The 21,645-nt window shown below is 41.6% G+C and overlaps 1 protein-coding gene across 3 annotated transcripts; it reads right to left on the reverse strand.

Annotated features, from left to right (window-relative positions):
* Positions 1–215: 215 nt before the first annotated feature.
* On the reverse strand, positions 216–21,158 carry GEMIN8 (gem nuclear organelle associated protein 8). 3 transcript variants are annotated; one of them, XM_015126975.3, is made up of 5 exons: positions 21,028–21,142; positions 17,317–17,487; positions 12,973–13,020; positions 11,884–12,340; positions 216–768 (listed from the first exon to the last, which is right to left on the reverse strand). In XM_015126975.3, exons 3-5 carry the CDS (start codon positions 12,985–12,987, stop codon positions 512–514), a joined length of 729 nt encoding a protein of 242 aa, XP_014982461.1. In that variant the 5' UTR covers positions 12,988–13,020; positions 17,317–17,487; positions 21,028–21,142; the 3' UTR covers positions 216–511.
* Between the last annotated feature and the right edge of the window lie 487 nt (positions 21,159–21,645).

Below are 21,645 nucleotides of genomic sequence, written 5' to 3' on the forward strand. Positions count from 1 at the left end.
TGCAATGCCAAAGATATTCACTCTCTGGCCCTTTATAGAACATACATCCCTCTCCACTAGAGGAAGTGGTATTTGTCTCACTACACACTTGGCTCAGTTTTAGTGGGGGCTAATGGAGCTAGAGTCAGAGAGGATATCTGGTTTTTTAAAGGCATTTGTGTAGTTCAGACAGATTAAAGACAAGAAAAGATAAAAAAGCAAAATACCAGGCAGTATCTCTAGGCAAGAACTTTAATGAACTGAACTGTTACCAACAACATAAAAAACCAGTATAGTATATACAAAATTTTTTTATGTCAGGAGAAAATTTATCATGTTGGCAACAGAACATGTGCTGCAGACCTCCAAGCGGCTGGCATAGTACATCCACCCCGTGACAGGCCCACTGGGACTGTGGTGAACATGCCTGTGCCCCAGTACAAAGTCCCCTTTCCCTAAGAAATGTACAGGATAGATGAAGAGCATGCACCCAAAAGGAAGAGGGAGAGGCTGGGTGCCCTGTGCCCCGAGCTCAGAACTTCAGGGGGATGACCGGCCAGTACTTGGGTTGCTTTCGGTCACAGTGCTTGTCAAAGCTCAGCTGCACCGCAGCTTCCATGGCCTGGATCTTGGCAGCGCTGTCCCCGTACAAACGCTTCATCTCGGCCTGGCGCCGCTCACCAGGCCTCTCAGTTGGGGCTTCTATCGACCGGCGGGTGTTGCAGTACAGGTCGTGGTCAGCGTTTACGTAGCTGTTCAGGCGCTCTGCATCCAGCTGCTGCTGCCGCCCTGAGAACAAACATGAATGTGAACATGAACATAAACACATGTGTGTGCACTGCAGGAGGAGCCTGATGAGTGCTGCTGACCATGCTGTCTGCAGCCCCCTAAGGTCCCTCATCTTTCCCTTTCCAACTGTGAAACCAGGCCCAGTTGTTCCAGATGAGATGCTTACCAGATTCTGAGGCAAGACCTGCAGATTATTATCATCTACTTAGTTCCGAAGCTCATCATTCATCTACCAAGGGGTTATTATACACTGAGAGAAATGGCAAAGAGTTGAGTGCCTGTAGTCCCACCTACTTGCGAGGCTGAGGTGGGAGGATGGCTTGAGCCCAGGAGGTAGAGGTTGCAGTGTACCACTGTACTCCAACCTGGGCAACAAAGCCAGACTCTGTGTCAAAAAAAAAACAACAAAAAAACAAAAAAGAAATGGTAAAGAGCCACAAGGAAACTCGTCACTCCAAACCACCAAACCTCTGCAACAAGCCCTGAAAATACAGGAGAGAAATGAAACCACCGGGGGCTCGCTCTTTTCATCTGCACGGCCCACTCACCACCTGCCCAGCTAGGACTGGCTGATAGAACTTGCTTGGTTTCAAACACTGCTCCAGGCCAGCACGGAAACGAAAAGCTTCCTGGACGGTCCAGTGTTGCAAGCACTGCTTACCACCATGAATGAGGTGGTGTGGGGGAAAAAAATCACTCTTCTGGAAGAGGTATTGATTTTAGGTAACCTGAAAAAGAACAAGTGCTAGCAATAGCAACCACAGTATGCAGTGATGATGGATGATTGATGATCCTTCCACAGATTCAAAACGCAAATCATACCAAGCAAGGAAAGGTTAAATGAGTCCACACTTGCTGAAGGAAAAAGGGTGAAGAAAGGGCAATTCTACAAATGGAATTAAGCCCTCTGACTTCTAATCTTCCTGCTATATCAAAAAATCTGCAATAGTGTATTGATTTTCTCACTACGGGGTTTGACTTTCCACTTCACAGGTTGGCCTAGGTTAAACTGCAAGTGGTATCATTACATACTTTTAATCCTATTAATTTAAATGGATTCTTGTAAAGCAAGAAATAGCTATTCAATTTACTCTTCCCTCTGTTTTTTTACTATGGCAAGTCCCAATATCATGACTTTTATTCTTATGTAAACTGCAACAACATAAAAATATCAGTAAGACAATGCTGCATAAGGTAAAATTTAGCCAATTTCCATAGTTCTTGTAAGCGACTCTGTCAAGAGAGAAGCCGATAGCAGAGAACACACATTCATGGCTACTATGGCTACCAAGAGAAATGTCATGAGATAAGGAGTGAAGATGGTTGTAGGGAAATAAAACAATCATATAACTCATTCTTCCATTGTTGGTCCTCCCTGCACTAATACATGGAATAGAACACGGTAGTGAGCTAATCAAGTGTGAATGGGAAGGTATTTATAAGGCCATGCATAGTCGCTCGCATAAATCCTGCTCTTTATAAGCATCATCATGGCATTGGAGAAAAGGAGTTTTACAAACTTGGAAACATTATTAAAAATGTATGTGGCCACTGCTGTCTTGGAACATCCACAGTTTATTTTTACCTAAGGGCTTATATGAATAAGCCCAATGACTACCAAACACAATAAAAGCTGCATAACTGCTACCTCACCCATGGAAAAAATATATGATTGACTCACTGGGCAATACAGAATGAAACCAAAATATTGGCCTAATATTCAAATGAATGGAGGCCACCAAGCATTTGTTTCTAATTTTTGGTCTTTCTGCCAAGTTTGAAACATCAGCATATAAGCTGTTCAGTTCTCATAGGTGTTTAAATTCTATGCCCCCTAAGCTGAGTTGTGTTGGAGTGGATGAGCCAAACAGTAGGTTAGAGAAAGCACTCGACAACTGCCATGACAGCTTCTTATTTCCACAAGAGTTGTGTGTGTTCCTGGCACTCAGGTCAGGGTGACAGCCCCACTGGGGACTAGCTTCTCCCTGGGGGCATCTCTGTTGTTCTCCTGCCTCTGTCCTGGGATGATTGAACCTAACTCTGAAGGAAAGCTTAGCTTTGTGCTTTTAGATGGAAGAGCGGGGGTGACCTAGGACACAGGGTCTTGGTATGGGCAGTATAGACCGGTGAGATATATTCAGTCACTAAGTTCATACAGGCCTTTCCCACTTGCCTCTTCCTACAAACCTTGAGTAGGCAGTGGGTGGGCTGATGGCACTGCCAAGGCTTTCCAGGAAAGGTAGAATTTAGTTGAAGAATCTCTCATTCAAGGGCTACTTTTCTGAAGGCTTGGCATTTCCACATTAGCACAACACAGTCCCTCTGCCATCTATGAGCAGCCTTGTACCCATTACCAATCCTTTGGCTTTTTTTTTTTTTTTTTTTGTCTATCTGGAGGAGACGATCCCACAGGTGGCGTTGCTGACTGCCTTGGAGTCTCTGCATCCAGAGGGCAGAGCCAACAGTGAGAGTTCCCAGACCACTGTCACATTACTCTCAAATGTGTCCCAAGACTATCATCAGCTTCACTGACAGATCTGGTGACACAAGAGATGTTCAACTTCCTGCATAAATCTGAGTCTTTGAGTGTAGAAGTTTGAACAAACACTGGGATCTCAGCTATCCTAAGTGTTCTCTGCTGGTAGGATGTTGTGAGTTTAGTCTTTGTACTTTTGCATTTTTTTTTTCTTTTCCTTATAATTTAAAATGTTTGTAACAATTTTATATAGAGAGATGTGTTCTCTTATTGTTGACATCTGTGAACGATACACAATGTTAACACAAAGCAACCCCAGTTGAGTTAATGATGCTGGTACAATTTTCCAAGTTTGTACTCAGCGTGTGCCCATGGGTTACCATCACATGATTTTAGTTCTTAATAAAGTTCACACGGTGCAAGAATAAAAGACACAGCCCTCTGCTTTTGATTCTTGATTTGTTTTTCATTCCCATTCAGGCTTCCTCATGATTTTTTATTTATTTATTTTTTTTTGAGAAAGGGCCTTGCTCTGTCACTCAGGCTGGAGTGCAGTGGTGCAATCTTGGGTCACTGCAACCTCCGCCTCCTGGGCTCAAGCGATCCTCCCACCTTGGCTTCCTGAGTAGCTGGGACTACAGGCGCATGCCACCATACCTGGATAATTTATATATATATAATTTTTAGAGTTGGGGTTTTGCCATGTTGCCCAAACTGGTCTTGAACTCCTGAACTCAAGGGATCCACCTGCCTTGGCCTACCAAAGTGCTGAATTACAGGTGCGAAACCACCGTGCCCAGCCCCTCATGAAAATTTAAGACCCAACCCTTATCCCCTCCTTGCCTCTCAAGAGATTTGGAGGTTTAATGGTTTTCTGCATAGTGAACAGTGGCCCTAAAACACTGAACTAAAGGGCAAGAAGCCTGTCACCCGTGACCTACCCTGTGGGGGGTCATTTATGGTGGAAGGGCACTGTCACCTTTGCTCACAGCTGTACCCCCAGCCCTGGGAGGACACAATGCCTGACACAAAGCAGGTGCTCAGGAAGTGACTGTGGAATGAATGCTCAAAGACCATGCATGATTTTTTGTAAACAGCTCTTTTCCTTCCAGATGTTGTTAAAGAACAATGATGACAGCCTGGGGACTGAGAAACAGATGCTCAAATCTCACAAGGTGCTGGGCAGAACTCCCTTCACTGTGGGTTCCTCAGAGCCTCCCAGGCACAGGGGCTAGAGGGGAGGGGCACCAATGAGTTGGGGTCGGACCCTGTTCTCTTACATTTGAGTTGCTTTGCCTCTATTTACTCACACAATTTTTAAAAAAGCTCTAAGGCTAGGCTATAAGTTGAAAACCAGTCAGTTTAAAACCAAATACCCGCAGACAGGCTGTGCACTGATGGTCACAGCCAGCATGTGAAAGTACTTTAGCGTGTACTTACTTAGGGGACCAAGTAAACCTCAGAATGGAGTATCAGAGTTTGAAGGCATCCACTCATTCTGTTTTCTATTTATTGCTTCCTTCCTTCCTTCCAATGAAAAAAAAGGACTCTCAATCACTGACAGTTTTCCTTGCTGTCAAAACAAGGTGAGGGCTCAAGTCAGCCAGATGGAAAACCATCTGACCAAAACAGAGCAGTATGGACATCACACTTCAGATGCCACCGAACAGCTGCCTTGTCATGGAGGGTTTGGTCGTTTTTATTGGAAACAGCTGTAGGACTCAATGTCACCATATACTTTTATAGGGTATTTTGGCAAAATAATTTGTTTTAATATGAATCAGAAACCTTTTTGATTCTATTCCAGCTTCAAAATAGGATTGTAGTGACTTGAATAGTGTCACCCCAAATCCATGTCCACCTGGAACCACAGAATGTGACCTTATTTGGAAATAGGGCTTTGTAGATGTAATGAAAGGATCAAGATGAGATCATACTGGATTAGGGTGGACCCTAACTCCAATGACAAAGTCCTTGTATGAGACAGAAAAGGACACAGAGACACAGGGGAAAGGCCATGTGAAGATGGAGGCAGAGGTGGAATGATGCTGCCACAAGCCAAGGAATGCCAGGAGACACCAGAAGTTGGAAGAGGTGAGGCACTACAGCCTTCAGAGGGCATGTGGTCCTTTTGATTTGAGAACTGTGAGAGTAAATGTTTTTTTTTAAAAATCCACCCAGGTTGTGTTAATTTGTCACAGCAGCCCTGGGAGGCTAATACAAGGGTTAATATGCATATAGGTTAAAACAAGAACAATAGTCATATATTATTAAGGAAGAACTTTACTGGATTCCATCTGGGTTCAGGATACATAATCCTGGTATTTTTCACATCAATCTATTTGTCTACATGATGTGACCAATGTCACATCACATAATAGTCCATAAAGGAAAAAAAAAATCATGGAAAGTTACCAGGACTTCAGAGAATCTTATATAGCAGGAAAACATTCATCCAAGATTATCCCACACAGAGCCCAAAGGCAGAACATGTTAGAGGATAAAGCATGGAGGCAGCAAGTGGCAAATAATGTTTTTTTCCCTCACTTTCCTAGGACTAGTACGTCTTTCTGATTATATTTTCTGCCATTTTGACAAAATTAATGATTGTAGCACAACCGAGGGAAAGCACAAACTTGATGTATGCCATTTCTGGCTTGTCAGCTACCACCCAGAACACACATACATGCCAGCAGAACTGGAGCCATTTCAGACTGGTCTTCTGTCTTCATCGCACATCCCTTGCCCCATGACAAATGTAATCCTGAAGTTAGTGGACAATCGCCATTTTAACTTTTACAATAGAAGTGCATTTTCATGCTCCTTTCCACTTTTCTACAGCCATTAACACGTATCATCTCACCGACTGGTTTTGTGCACCTGTGAATATCTGCACCAGCTGAAACACACACGCATGTCAGGATTGTGCTCAATCACTGTGACTTCATCCTTCAACCTCACTGACTAAAGCAAAACAGCTCACTAAATACTGGGCCATAAACTTCGCCGGGTTCTCTAGGTTTGACTGACTAAAGGCTCACTATGAAAACTACAGTCTCAGCCTTCCCACTCAGATGGACACAGCGTAATGGAGCGGATGTCTCCCTTCAAACGTATGAAAACCATATCCGGGCCCTCTGGTAAGAACAGCACTTTGAGTGTCTAAGCCGGGAGTGAACTAAGCCCTTTTCTCTCTCATTCCAAATTGACCCTATCCCTCAAATTGGCCTAGTGCATACCCTGCTTCTTGACAGCAGCCCCGGGGTGCTCCTCCTTTGACTGCCTGGGTCACTGGCTTTACCCCTCACGTGCATGTATAACCATGAACCACACCATAGATACTCTTCTTCTATGTGTCACTTTACATTTGATTTTGTCTCCTCTTCCCAATGGGGTTTAAGCTTTTAGAATATGTCCCTGTTTTGATCTAACACCCTCAAAACATAGGTCATAAATACCTGATTGGCTCAAACCCGAGAAAACAGTGGTGGTGTTTGTTTCAGAGGGCCTTACTCTCTTTTGAGGGTGACTTCCACTCATTTTCCCTCTAAGTATTAGCAATATAACCTTGCAGTCTCGACTGGTGGTCACTTATGACTACAAAATGGTATTTTTCTTAACCTAATAATAAACATTTTTCCTAAGAAATAACTGAAAACACAGCTGACCTTCAAAACTTCATAACTATATACTTTCTCATAAGTTATTTTCCACTGAAGCTTTAAGTAACGGAAATATCTTGTTAGGAAATGATGACAGACATAATCAAAAGCATGCATGTTCCCACTGTACAAAAGGAGTTCTTATCCTAGTCAAGCTTTTGGTATTTTTTATCCTTGAAATATGTTAAAGTAGACACTATCTGGAATCTGAGTCGCAGTCACAAACAAGAACATACTGTCCAATCTGAAGGCCTTTATCCTAAGAAAATATTAAACAAGACTCAGGCGATGATGAATTGCATAACTTGTATGTTCCTGTGGAAGTGAATAATACTGAAAAGTTAAATCTTTCAACTTTAGTGACATTTTCTCTTGCTAGTAACATTTTCTAAAATCCTGTGTTCTTCAAAGCATTCATGTTCAAAGCTGAAAATGTCTTTATTGAACAAGTAGCTTCCAGTGGTTCTGAAAGCAAAATGAAACAAAAAACTTGAGCCAATTATTCATACTACCCAGGTCCCTTATCTCTTTATTAAAGCTTTTTCCAACAGTGTATGTAAATAACCCTCCATGAAAATTTCCAGTGAAGGTAATGAATTGGAAAGCGCCATAGGCGCTCAGATTACTTACATATGAATTCCATCATTCATTACCGCTTGAAGGAACACTTGTTCATCCTGTACCCACCAAAAGTGCTGTTGAAAAAAATAATGCTAGTGATCTGTTGCCCATTATTTTCTTACTGGTGCAAGATCGGGCCCTGGCAGCTTCTTCTAATACCGACCAAGTCTTTAGATTCCAGTCTGACACCAAAGTCTGTTCCCACCCTTGCCAGACAATTCCCACATCTCCCTGGGACCAGCTAATGCATTCAGGGAAGGCTGCAGGAGCATGACAGAGACGCTAAGACAAGTAGTTTTGAATCATGCTAGAACTACACATTTTAAAAGTACAAAGAATTGAAAGCTTGTTTAGTGACATTATTAGTAATACTGAAGTGGGTTCATTTTCCCAGTCCATGTACTTTACTGTATTAAATTTTATCAAGCAAGAATATCCTTGAAACAGAACTAAAAACTGTGTTAATGACTAAATCTGATAGACACCAAAACTTTCATTCTTTCATGTCTTTAATATTCTAAATCAGTTTAAAAGTCTGAAAGGTGCCACCCAGAGCAGAAATATGACCTTTCTGAAGTCACAGAACACCTTATTAAAAATATGCAGAATCTTGGCCAGGCGCGGTGGCTCGTGCCTACAATCCCAGCACTTTGCAAGGCCGAGGCAGGTGGATCACCTGAGGTCAGGAGTTCAAGACGACCCTGGACAACATGGTGAAACCCCATCTCTACTAATAATACAAAAATTAGCCGGATGTGGTAGTTGGCGCCTGAAATCCCAGCTACTTGGGAGGCCGAGGCAGGAGAATTGCTTGAACCTGGGAGGCATAGGTTGCAGGAGCTGAGATGGTGCCACTGCACTCTAGTCTGGGTGACAGAGAAAGACTTTGTCTCTCTGTCTCTCTCTATATATATGTACAGAATTTCAATCAAGCACTAATCAAGGCAAATGGTATCAGAGCAAGACCAATTTATGGTTAATAATCCATGTTAAAGGATGGGTTACTAGCAACTAACTGTAACTAACATTTATTGGGCACCGACTTGGTACTAAGCACCATTCTATAACTTTTCTCGTATTATCTCATGGATTCTTCATAATTACTACCCATTAATTAGGATCCTATTTCACAGGCGAGGCAACTGAGGCACAGAATGGTGAAGGCAGGGGGCTTACAGGAGGATGAGAACCTCTAATCAGCGAGTGGTAGAGTTAGGCTGGACCCCTGTGATTCAAGCAGTTCCGCCACAGATGCCTCCGTATGCTGTTGCCAGCAATAATATGAATACTGGAAAATGAGGCTCAAGATGGAGGTTGTAAGAGTTTTCATAAAATTCCCTTTTATGATGGTTTGCTATCTAGATCACGGTAAAACAAATAAGTAATAGTTTTTTCAGACGGATGACAAGAACTGTGGGTTTACTTTATGTCCCAGTCACAGATTGCATTTAGGGACAAAGAAAATTCTCCCAGGGTGATTGTACTCCTTTCCTAGGGCTGCCATAACAAAGTACCATACACTGGGTGGTTTAAAACAACAGAAATGTATTGTCTCATGGACCTGGAGGTCAGAAGTCTGCAACTGAGGTGTTGGCAGGGCCATAAACCCTCTAAAGGTGCTAGGGAAGGATCTGTTCCAGGCCTCTCCCAGCTTCTGGATGTTCCTTGGCTTGTGGCAACATAATGTCAATCTTCACATGGTGTTTTCACTGCATGTGTGTCTGTCTCTGTGTCCTTTTTTTTTTGCCCTTTTTTTTTTTTTTTTTTGAGATGGAGTCTTGCTCTGTCGCCCAGGCTGGAGTGCAGTGGTGTGATCTCGGCTCACCGAAAGCTCCACCCCCTGGGTTCACACCATTCTCCTTCCTCAGCCTCCCGAGTAGCTGAGACTATAGGTGCCCGACACCACGCCCGGCTAATTTTTTGTATTTTTAGTAGAGACGGGGTTTCACCGCGTTAGCCAGGATGGTCTCGATCGCCTGACCTTGTGATCTGCCTGCCTCGGCCTCCCAAAGTGCTGGGTTACAGGCGTGAGCCACAGTACCTGGCCCAGATTTTGCCCTTTTTATAAAGACCTGAGTCATATAGGATTAGGACCTCTGTAATGACCTCACTTAACCTCAATTACCTCTGGAAAGACCCTGTCTTCAAATAAGGTCACATTCTGAGGAACTGGGGGTTAGGACTCCACTATATCTTTCTTGGGGAGATACAATTCAACTCAGAGGATGAAAGTGCAGTTTGAAGCCGTAAAGTAACCTAGACAGATTTGGAAATAATATGAAACATAGAGATGAAGCTTATCAAGTTTATAATGCACACAAGGCCCAGCTCATTCTGGAAAATGTCCCACAGAATCACTGCAAGTGTAGCACTCTATGGGTAAGATTTGCCAACCTCTGATTTAAGGTTTCTAATTCACAATGAAAGACTTCATTTATTCATTCAAAATAATATTAAGTGGCAAGTATGACTTAGCAGGTGATTTTCACGACTTTGTTTACCTACCTAGAGTTCTACCTAACAATGTCAAGAGGGAGGAATAGGGATGGTTAACCATATCTGTAACAGAACTGTTCCCCTTTTTTTTTGTTTGGTGCAAGGACACATTTCATTGTTTTATCTTTATTTTATTCATATCCACTTTTTGTTGACTAACTCAAGTTTATTTTAAATCAGCAGATAATTCAAAGTCACCTTTTAGATGACTGAGATTTGCTTCCATCCATAATTACAATTTCCATCATAAAAGTATCAACCTCTAGTGGACAAAACATGTTATTCTACTTTCTGGTAAGGACAAGAGTAACAAACCTGATCTCCATCCCATTTTCTCTGTCAAAAGCTGTAACAAACAGCATTGCAACCAAACGTGGACATGCTCCAATGCCTGCTCTCATTTGTTGTATAGATTAGACTAATGGTTGTTTCATATCTATATTTTTTAAAAGGGTAAAATTTATTTCTGGAGATCAAAGAAAAGTATTCTATGTATAATAGAAAGTACTGTCTTAAAAGTATTTGTTTGGATATACTTCTTTCTTTTCTTTTCTTTTTTTTTTTTTTTTTTGAGACAGGGTCTCGCTCTGTCGCCCAGGCTGGAGTACAGTGGTGTGATCATGGCTCACTGCAGCCTCAAACTCCTGGGCTCAAGCTATCCTCCTGAGTTGCTGGGACTACAGGCATGTGCCACCACACCTGGCTGGATATACTAATATCTAATATGTTTAAAGAAGTACACAGTTTAATCAAAAGAAAGGAAGTAAAAAAAACCTGAACAAGTAGTTTAGTGAAGAATCACAGACAAAGATACTAAAGGATATAATATTTTATACAAAGTCCAGTGTTCAGTTCTTGGCATCCAACGGGGATCAATAAAAGCTAATTCGTCATTAGGAAAATGCTGACAATGACAGACAGGAATGAAACTCCCATTCCCAGGTTTCTATGCTTCTGTGTCATTGGAAAATTGTAGGTAAAATGTCATACAATTAGGCCTCCCTTAAAACAAAATTGGGACTGAATACTGGTTATAATAGGGAGAGAAGCATTTGTATCTCAGTTAGAGGTACTTAGAAATGGTCTGGTGAATTTTAATAGGAGAGCACAAAATCTGTTCTAGTTCTTTCTAGTAAGGTGGTAAGAAATTTAAAAAAGAAAATTCCTGTTTTTGACTGAAGATATAAGACCTTTATCATAATTCTCTGACCCCATGGACAGGGCCTCAACACAGAACCAACAGGAAAATTGTAAGTGCCAGGCATTTCGTTATTCTGTTTAAGTTCATGTTATTTAAGATCTGGGACCTCCAGCACCAAGGACGTCTCCAAGATGTGTCCCAGAGAAATGGTAAAAGTATTTTAGGAACCTAGCAGTCTCAGGGACAAGTCCTGGTGTAGAGAAAGCAGTACAGGAAGTAGAGTCAGGCAGATTTGGATTGGATCCTAACAGCAAATTACTAGTTGTGTACCACGGAACAAGTCAATTAACCTTTTTAAGGTTCACTTTCGTCATATATAAAATGAGTTTAACACTCTGAGGGAGTAGATTAGGGCATGCACACACACAAGCATGCACACATACACGCTCTATTTGGTAGAGTGTCTAATGGTTAATAAACAGAACGACGTTAGGATAAGCTTTGCTCTAGAACGAAAAAAAGTCTTATACTAAAACAACTCCAGAAACTAACATAAGGGAGGTGCAGCATCCCCCATAGCTTTTCCAGGCTTAGGACTGGATTTGGAATATTACCTGTAGCCAATGAAGAATTATAAAATTACTTTATATATTAGAGAAAAAAAATGTAAAAGGCAGGGCAAAGAAAGGAAGCATGAAGAGACAGAGGCCTGAACTTACGTCGTTCTTCTCTGTGCCTCTCAGTCTCTGCAAAGTATTGGCGGAGCTCTTCGGTGATTTCCATATTGCTCAGGTCACATTCTACCTCTGCATCTGACTCAGTCTCCATCTCTTCTTCTTTGGACAAAGCTTGGTCTTCTCTTGTGGATGCCTGGATCCTACTGCTGTAATGTGGATGCTGCCCAGACCTTCCGAAATGTGAAGAACTGCAGGGGTAGTCCTGCCAGGCCAGATGATGGTCATAGAAGGACTGAGGATACGCAGCCTGGTTATCGTAAGAGCTTTGGGGAAGAAGTGCAGGAGGGAAGTACGATGGAAGACTGAAACAGGATTCCACGGCCTTCCTGTAGGCATTGTGATGGCTTTGCATCCAAGCCATTGCTTGATGATAATGTTGCCAGTATCTTGCATATACCGGATGAGAATACCAAGGCCTGGTAGCTTTCGATGTTGATGCCTACAAAATGAAAGGAGGTGGAGGGTGGACACCAAAGTGTTTATCCTCAAGAGAAATCTTCAAATGTTTAATCTGCTACCCAACAGGTATTTACTTAGTATTTGCTAAATACCTACTCTACATGAGGAAGCTACTGGGCCCAAAATTGTGTGAGACAGGACCTGGGCCACAATGGACACCAAGTGTATGCACACTTGATAAGTCCATGTACATGAGGTATGCACAAGCCAATTAAAGGTATGGAGCATTATAATGTGGGGATGAAGGCTAGTGATCATTTCTAGATGAGATGCAGGGAGAGAGAAGACTGGATGTTAATCATCTTGGCCCTCTCTACCCACTGTAATTAAATGTCTAATGCCAACTGAGCAACGGCCTGCTAAGAACCACACCAGACTGATGAGCATGACAGACTTTAGTTTTTCCCTTTCTGCCCCCTAAACTAACTTGCTGGCCTGGGCCACCCCTAAATGCCTGGGGCAAGAGATGTCCAGGAATGCACCCAATAGTGCTTTTACTTTTTTATTTCTTAGGTCTTCTCCATCGTGGAATGAGAATACCAAACTTTAAAGACTAAAATTTACCTTTTTTACTCACGAGCTCAAAAAAAAATTAAAAAATAAAAATCTTACCTTCACTGCTGCCATCCCCGATTGTGAAAGTCCAAATGGGTGCCGAAACTAGGAAAGAAGAATCACAGTGCAAACGTCTGATCAGTATGGCTGTGTGATATTTGTGGCTATTTTGTCATTTGCCTCTCTTCCCAGGACCATGCCTGATTTCATGCAACCTATCTACAAGACGTTGGTTCCTGGGCTATGACTTTGTGGTCTGAAAAGGAGGGATCCCCTTAGGTATGATTAAGTGGGTCAAAAGATCCTGCATGGTTCAATTACTTATTTCCCTATAGGAAGTAAAGTCTATGAAAATGACCATATAAATATTTAGTAGTTAGTGTATATGTGTGTATATATATGTGTATATATATGTATGTGTATATACACATACATACACAATATATAAAACATGAACTAAGAATTTACAGTTATTACTTTATTTACTAATCCTTAACTCATGCTAATGCTTACTTAAATTAACCCTGGGTCTTCCTGAGGCTTGAGTGGAACACATCTTTCCAAATGACCAGAAACCTCTGTTGGGTCTTGCCTTAGGTCTGGGACTTGGAGAATAAGACATCTCTCCAGCCTCAGCTGTGCCCTGGGCTTTAAGTTCCCCAAATAGGCTTTGTTTTCATTTTGATTGCAATATGCATTTCTCAGCCAGCATGTGACATCACATTCTCCTTGCCTAACCACCCTGTCTCTTCACAGGAGAAGAAACCACACCATGGAGTCTCTACTGAGGCACCACATAGTCTGCCCTGGGCAAACAGCATTGCTCTGCTGAGATTTACTCCTTTTCTCTCTACTCACCTGTTGTGATTTGCCGCATGAAATGCCCAAAAGTAATGGCTAATCTGCAGCTGTACCTTTTTCAATCTATTTAAAATAGACTGTCAATTTTTTTTTTTCTATTCAGAGGTTCAGAGCTACACCAGAATGTACTTTTAAAAAAGTTAAACAAAAATATCCAAAAATGCACGAGAATTTAAGTTTCTGTGAGACAAAACCACTAACACAATGTAATGCTGAGCAAACAACTACTTAGGTTTTGAAACTTTGGAAATCAGATACCAAAGGAGTCTTATTTTTCCTTTTCACTTAACTATAGGGTAGAATTAAAAAATTCCCCAACTCTTAAGAAACAAACTTTACTTGTTTTATAATCTCTATCAGATGTTTTGCTATGGTTATATTAAGAACTGAGATGCTAAATCAACCACTTCTATATTTGAAGATTTAGCTGAAAGAGAATCATTCACATTCTTTTTAAATATAATAAACTTTCAAATAGGGTACTTCTAAGAGGGCTGACATAACTTTCATAAATTTATCTTAAACACAGTCCATAGTTCCTGTTCCTTGTCTTAAATTCAATACTATGTATACATGCAATGAATATAAACTGAAAAAGTTAACAAATGCAATGTAAATTAAGTTCACATTACTTTTAATCTATAATTTTAATGTTTTAAAGGTTTAAAACATGAACAAGTACCTGAAAACCTAGCTAACTGCTATGTGCTTTACAGGCCACTGAAGAAATATGGAAGTTAATACTTAGGTGGCTTACCACTCAGAGAAGTAAAACATAAACGAAATTATGTAGAAATCAGTATGTACTTAAGAGCAAAACTGTAAGGTGCAGCCTTTAGGTGGCTAATTCACTAGAACCAGGTTTTATACTTCCTTTTTTTTGAGCCCAAGTCTCACATTGTCGCCCAGGCTGGTGTGCAGTGGGGTGATCTCGGCTCACTGCAGCCTCCGCCTCCTGGGTTCAATCAATTTTCCTGCCTCAGTCTCCCGAGTAGTTGGGACTACAGGCATGTGGCACCATGCCTGGTTAATTTTTGTATTTTTAGTTGAGACGGGGTTTCACTATGTTGGCCAGGCTGGTCTCAAACTCCTGACCTCGTGATCTGCCCACCTCGGCCTCTCAAAGTGCTGGGATTACAGGCATGAGCCACCGTGCCCAGCCTAGGTTTTATATTTCTATCACTAAAATCTGAATAATTTTCTGAGAGCCTGCAGGACATAATGACATTAACGCAAACTGCTGTGTATCTTAATCAAATTTGTTTCATAGATTAACAAGCAGCACAGGAATTAAATTAGAAAAGTCTAGGAGACATCTGCATGTGTTCTGGAAATTAAGTGTTTTGAATCTACACTTCTTTCTATGCATCATAAGGCATTTAGAACCAGGTCAACTAAAATATCAATTATTCCAAATTGGGAAGTGTGACAGCCTCAAATATGGAATAAACACCACTGAGATCAAACACTACTGTAGACAAAATCTTGTTTTTAGTTATAATTGGGAAAATCCAGTATGGCATTAAAGGTTGTAGCATCAATATTCTGAAAATCCACCAGATGGCTAAGAGAGGCTCCATTTTACAAAGCTGGAAGTTTAGGCATGTGGGATAAAGTAGACTACCATTTAAGGAGTTCAAGGGTAATTGATGATGTTCTCCAGGCTGCTCAAATGTCAATGGCTGTGATTTAGAGGGAGGGGCCAGACACTGTGGCTCATGCCTATAATCCCAGCACTTTGGGAGGCTGAGGTGGGTGGATCACCCGAGGTCAGGAGTTCAAGACCAGCCTGGCCAACATGGTGAAATCCCATGTCTACTAAAAACACAAAAATTAGCTGGGTCTGGTGGCGCACATCTGTAATCCCAGCTACTTGGGAGGCTGAGGCACAAGAATTGCTTGAACCCGGGAAGTGGAGGTTGCAGTGTTCTGTGATCATGCTACTGCACTCCAGCCTGAGTGACAGAGACAGACTCAGTCTCAAAAAAAAAAAAAAAAAAAAAAAAAGGAGGGAGGAGCACTAGTTTGAGGAGAGGTAACTCTGATCCAACAAATCATCTGGTAGAAGGGCTGCTATGTTAGAAAGCCTCAGAGATCACCCAGGTACATCCTGAGCACTTATGTAAGAAAGAAGCCAAGAGAATCAGCTGAGATGACTGAAGAAAGCCAGTTCCAGCTTCTGAACTAGAGGCAGTTCAGAATAAGCCCAGAGTGCTCACTATCTACATTAATTAAATATATTAATTCATCAGCTAAGGTGCTAGACTCTTAAGACCCAGGACATTATTAAAGGATGAATTTATGTTAATGATGGAATGCAAGCAACTCTGTAGGCAATTTTGCTTTGCTTTGATTGTGCTTTCCTCACAGTTTTGACCACTGGGATATTTGTAATCAAACTTGCTGCCATCTTCCAGCAAATTTAAAGTCCTGAGGCTGTATGTAGACTGTGCTCATCTCATTCTTGGCTTTATTATTTTCTCTCCCTAAATCCCAAAACCTACTTGTACTTGTAATATCCTTTTACATTTTAAGTCTTTTTAAGATTCCTAAAATCCTGTATTCAAATTAACCAATTTGAATAATTGACTTGAAGAATTACACATTAGTCTCTCAAAAGTCAAATAAGGCATAGAAAAACATGTCTAAAGGAATAGCAACTTGCATAGAGCTTTATAATTATTTTTAGCTAGGTCTTTCCAGTACTATTACTTTATGCTAGCAATTTTTTTCAGTAAAGGGCGAGATAAATATTTTAGGCTTGTGGGCCACATACAGTCTTTGTCACATAGTCTTCATATTCTTTGCCTTTAAAAGAAAAAAAAAAAACACCAAAAAAACACACCAAACAACTCTTTAAAAATGTAAAAGCAATTCTTAGCTTTCTTGAAGTACAAAAAACAGGCTGTGGGCTTTTATTTTGCCCACCCCTGTTTTATGTTAACACATTTTGAAGTTGTATAGATACTCTCTGAATATACTGAGCATCCTAATTGTTCCTCACTTTCCACTTGGGAACCAGTAGAGGAACTTCATGATTCTCACATGTTTCATAAATGATTAGGTTTGGAGAAAGACTAGTGGAGGCAAGAAAACTGACTATGACCAATAGCAATCATGTTGACCGGTTGCTAATATGTGGGACAAAAAAACACTCTCCATGACTAAATAAGGAAATTGGATCTTTTCTTAAATATCCATATAAACATTTAAAGACTTAACTAAAAACAACAATAAAAATTCTGCAAAACCATATCAATTGGCAGGGCTTAGAAAGCAAACAAGACAGAGTTCTGAATCTCTATTCCCTGGAAGGAATATATATTCTTTTCTGCTAAGCAATCAGTTAGTCAGTTAATATCAGTTAGCTCCCAAGGGAAGAAGAGGTCCTCTTCTAAAGATGGGTCCGATTAGCTTTTTTAAGCTGGTTATTTTCTTCACACATGGAGAACTTAAGGAGCTAGAAGAATGCCTGAGTTTCTGAAAAGCCAACATTTAAATAATTATAGACATTATAGCAACACCTTCAGAGACTACTACCTCTCAAAGAAAAGAGAGTTGATGGTTGCTGCAGATTTAGACGCCCTTCGGTCTTTAATGGTCTTTAATTCGATCTTTCATTCCTCACCTCCCTGGGAACGTCTCCCACTCTTTTATGGCACAAGCCTTCAGGGACTGAACAGTAACTTTTCTCCGAATGGGCTGGTGGAGCTGAAAGAAAAGAGATTGGCAATGTCAGGGAAGGCTGGGATCTGCAGCTCTACAAACCCGGCAGCCCTCTCCAGTGAGCACAATGGCATAATGGCCACCACCCAGCTGAGCCCAGGCAAGTACAGAGACCATTCATTGTCTGTCCTCAATCACCAAAGAAGGAAGGAAAAAAACAGGGTTGAGGTCATTCACTAAACATTGACGAGGCCTACAGGCAAGGCAGAGACTGAGTCTTGAATGATATATTTTTCCATATAGTCTCTCGTAAAAAACGGATTTACACTTCAGTACATCTGCTTACCCCGAAAGATGTATTTTTAATGCATAAATATACATAAAGAACAATAGATAAGAACTTTGTAGTTTTCAATGGATAAAACGTGACTATTTCCATCAAGTTACCCAAAAATTTCACAAATAAGTGGCTTTGTTGACAGGTAGTGCCATCAAATATATTCTTTTAATTACATACTTATGTTCTTATAAATATAGAATATAGGACACATCGTAGCAACCAAAAAAGTAAAATAAAAACACAAATTCCCCTAAAAACTAGAGTGTATACTTGAACTAGATATTCCTATCTTCCTTTTCTACTAGAATTCTAAAAATACATGAAAATTCACCTGCTTTGATCTTTGCACAGAAACGCATTAAAAGTCAATCATTAAATAAGTTACTCTGGCTAAAGCCCTGAAAGTCAAACCTTTCCTACAAAGCTCCAGTAATTTGGTTCTCTGAGCCAACCAGGTAATTTGGAGGATTTAGTCAGATCTTCAGTACACACTGTTTCAAGGAGATCTGCTGGGCACTGCAGCAAAATAAGTGAAGGTATGGTGAGAAATCTGAGTGAGATACATTGAGTCATATGCGGTTCTAAGAATCTCTCTGTACATGCAATAATAACCCTATCACAGAAGATGTCTTCCACTAATACACACAACAGTAAGAACTTCCTCACTAAGACAAAGAATATAATAGGGTTTTGTTGAGGGCCGGGCTTCCTGCCCCACCTACTTAGGCAGCCCTGCCCCCATCCCTGGCTAGTTGCTGAGGCTGGCAAGCTCATCTGGCTTGATGCCCTCATGGGCTCCCTCCTGTGTCTTTGCATGGTCCCTGCTTAGTGATTTGGACATCAAAGATGGCTCAAGTCCAAACGGACTTCTTTCACCTGCAGGCATCCAAGCTCCATCTCGGGCAGGACATAGGCCTATTCAAGTGCACATGCCACTGTGTTCAGAAAGCCTGCACCTCCCCGTCTATAATAGCTACAGTTAAAACTGATGGGCAAGGCAGTCAAAAAACTGAGTTTTATTTTATTTTTATTCCCTGAATCCCCAACCCCAATTTACCCTCTTCTGGATGTTGTAATAAGTACTGTCACAAAGAAGGCATAGCAAGGGGAAGGAGTAAGACTGAAAGGACGTAGTTAACAATTCTTTTTTTCATACAAATGACATTCCACCCACAGAAGGGCATTGTTTAATTTGTCAGCAAGTGTGATGAATTTGTGAATGGATTTATTTGCAAGTTCTCTGAATCTCCATGTGACTAATATCAGAATCAAAAGTGAAATATGAGGCCAGGAACAAAGTTACCCTCTGACTCAGGAACACAACAAGCAATGGGGTGACTGAGAATGACATAATGATAACACAGTTCAAAAGAAGAAACAGATAAGTTTGTTTCACAGCAAGCATGTCCTTCATAAGCAAAACCTAATGTGACCATAAGGGAATAGGGTTAAATAGGCAGTTACTACAAATTAAGAGCACAACAGCAAAAACCATGGGTAGTTTAAAGTAGTTAAGATCGCTAGTACATTTCAGGAGTCTTATTTCAAATTTACTTTTTTCTATAAACATATTCATGGTAATTCCATGTTAATCTCTCTTTTCTGAATTTACAGGCACTTACTATGCCTCATTCACTTGGGCACTTACTCAATTACCTGTAGGCATGGATTCTACAATCTACTTTTAAGTTTCCTATTTTCCTTCGAGCACAAAAATAAGAGCTAATATTTCACGCTCTTAGATGCTGTTGAAATTGTTGTTGAGCTTGTCTGTTGTTTCTTGATAATGTTCTCTCCTGCTACATCTATTCCCCAAAATCACTGAGGACCTAGTAACTCAAAAACTGACTATAAAGCACCAAATCTTTTCAGGAAGCAAATATTTAAGTACATTATGTTTTCAAGGATCTTTTCAATTCATCTGATATTTGATCAGCTACATTCTTTTTTCACTTGTCCAGCTGTTCCGTGGCTGAATTTCCTCTTGTAGAGAAGTTGTTCAAAAAAAGTTCTGTACCTACTTTGCAAACTCTCCAATTTACACTCTAGCCTTAATTGTTCAAAACTTTCCCCCATCATTCTCATCTCATCCTCTCCTTTAAAAAAACCCCAAAATGATTAATCACCATCTATATAACAGTTTCAGAATGAACATTTCTCTCTGGAACTTTAGTTTGTATACTTCCCCAGTACAGCAATGAACACAGAGGGGATTTATATACCTGTGAACTTGATTTCAGTTATGCTTATTCAAAGTTACTAACCAGCAGTCTTTAAAAATATATGGTTTCTGTTCACACTGAAATTCCAGAGACTGTTATTCTGATAAATTATGCTAGCAAAAATAGTATTTTTAAAAGGTAGCTTTCATCCTACAATTCATGGGAGCTGTGAGCATACATAATCCCAGAAGTGTTGCATTACCAATCTTTAGTCTAGATTTTTCAAGTAATGTTGTTCTGATTTGAGATGAAAAACAGCTGAATGCACAGCCTAGACTGTCAAACGAGTTTAAAAACATCATTCCTGAAAAAAACAAAATTGTTCAGAACCATCTAATCTGTACTAAGGGAACATCAAGATTTCAGAGATAAAATGCACTTCATTGGCCACTGGTTCAACTACAGCTCATTACTGATAAGTGGGCACAGACACAAAGCCCATAAACTGTAGGCGCCAGATGTCTCAAGATAACTCCCACCAAAAGCTCTGACCTCCTGCAGAGGTTAAAGTGCAACAGAAAAGAAAGAAATCTCGAATTTTTGAGCAGACAGGCCAATATCCTAGACATACTCCAAGTATGTGGCTGTCCAGGGCAATTAGATTCAGATACTGGGCTGGATGGGCAAAATCCAAATTCACCTACAGACCTTAACACAGTGGTTCTCGGCACGCCAGAATCACCTGGGCAGCTTTAAAAACCACCGAGGCCAGGGCCCCACTATTAGAGACTCGGATTTGTCTGGGATGGGGGCCCGGGGATCAGAATTGTTAAAGAGTCGTCCAGTGATTCGGAAGCACTGTAGAGCTGAGAGCCTCTGGGACTGGTCCCCTCTCACAATTAACCTGCAATGATTTAGGAATCTCATGGGCCTCTGGCCCCACCTTTTGTCGCGGGGTTAACATAATTATGATAGCAATGTGACGTCCAAGACCTCGGCTCTCTGCGCATAAGAAGCCAGGGCCCGGGGCCTCTAAGCTCCTCCCTCACTTCCCAAAGGAAACCCAGCCGTCCCCGAAGTCACCTCGTGGGCGCGCAGCTTGCGGATCCTGGGCGTTGGCCGAGCAGGGGCCTGGTTTTCCTTGGAGACACAGAGGGGGAATGGGGACACGAGGGGGGCGGCTGTTGCCGGGGCGACTGGAAGCGCGCTTCCGGTGCGGAACACGTGGCGCGGCGCGCCGGAAGTCCCCCCTGCGTCGCGGACGCCACGTTCGCACCGCAGGCGGTGCTGTGCTGGAGGCCGGAAGCTGCCTGCTGGAGGCCGGAAGCTGCCTGCTGATCGGCTACTCCGAGTGGATCGCCTGGGCGGCAGGCGTGGGATGGCGGCGGGTAGCGGGGCTGGAGGGGAGGGTGCTGCACCCGGCAGGGCGCTGGGACCGCCGCGGGCACCCGCGCCGGGGGTCGGACGGTGCTGTCCCACCGGCGGGTGTGTTGCTTCTGCATGGCCTGGGTCTCAAGCCTTTAACTTTTTGTCCTTTCCTCAGCTTTCTTCGTTTTCCTTCCCTTGTCTTTACTTAGCCTTCTCTTTCTTCCTTTCTGTTTTCTTTCTTAACTAAAACAGAGTTTTAGTTTCTTTCTTTAATTTGTCCCAGGGGAAAACGCCCAGGCTTTGAAAATAGATTAACCCAGATCTCAGTTTGAG

This window comes from Macaca mulatta, chromosome X, assembly GCF_049350105.2.
Source record: "Macaca mulatta isolate MMU2019108-1 chromosome X, T2T-MMU8v2.0, whole genome shotgun sequence".
Taxonomy (NCBI): domain Eukaryota; kingdom Metazoa; phylum Chordata; class Mammalia; order Primates; family Cercopithecidae; genus Macaca; species Macaca mulatta.

Coding starts and splice junctions, on each gene's coding strand:
- GEMIN8 (XM_015126975.3), bottom strand. Junction 769..11,883: donor GAGGCACAGAGAAGAACGAC/GTAAGTTCAGGC, acceptor GTTTGTTCTCAG/GGCGGCAGCAGCAGCTGGAT.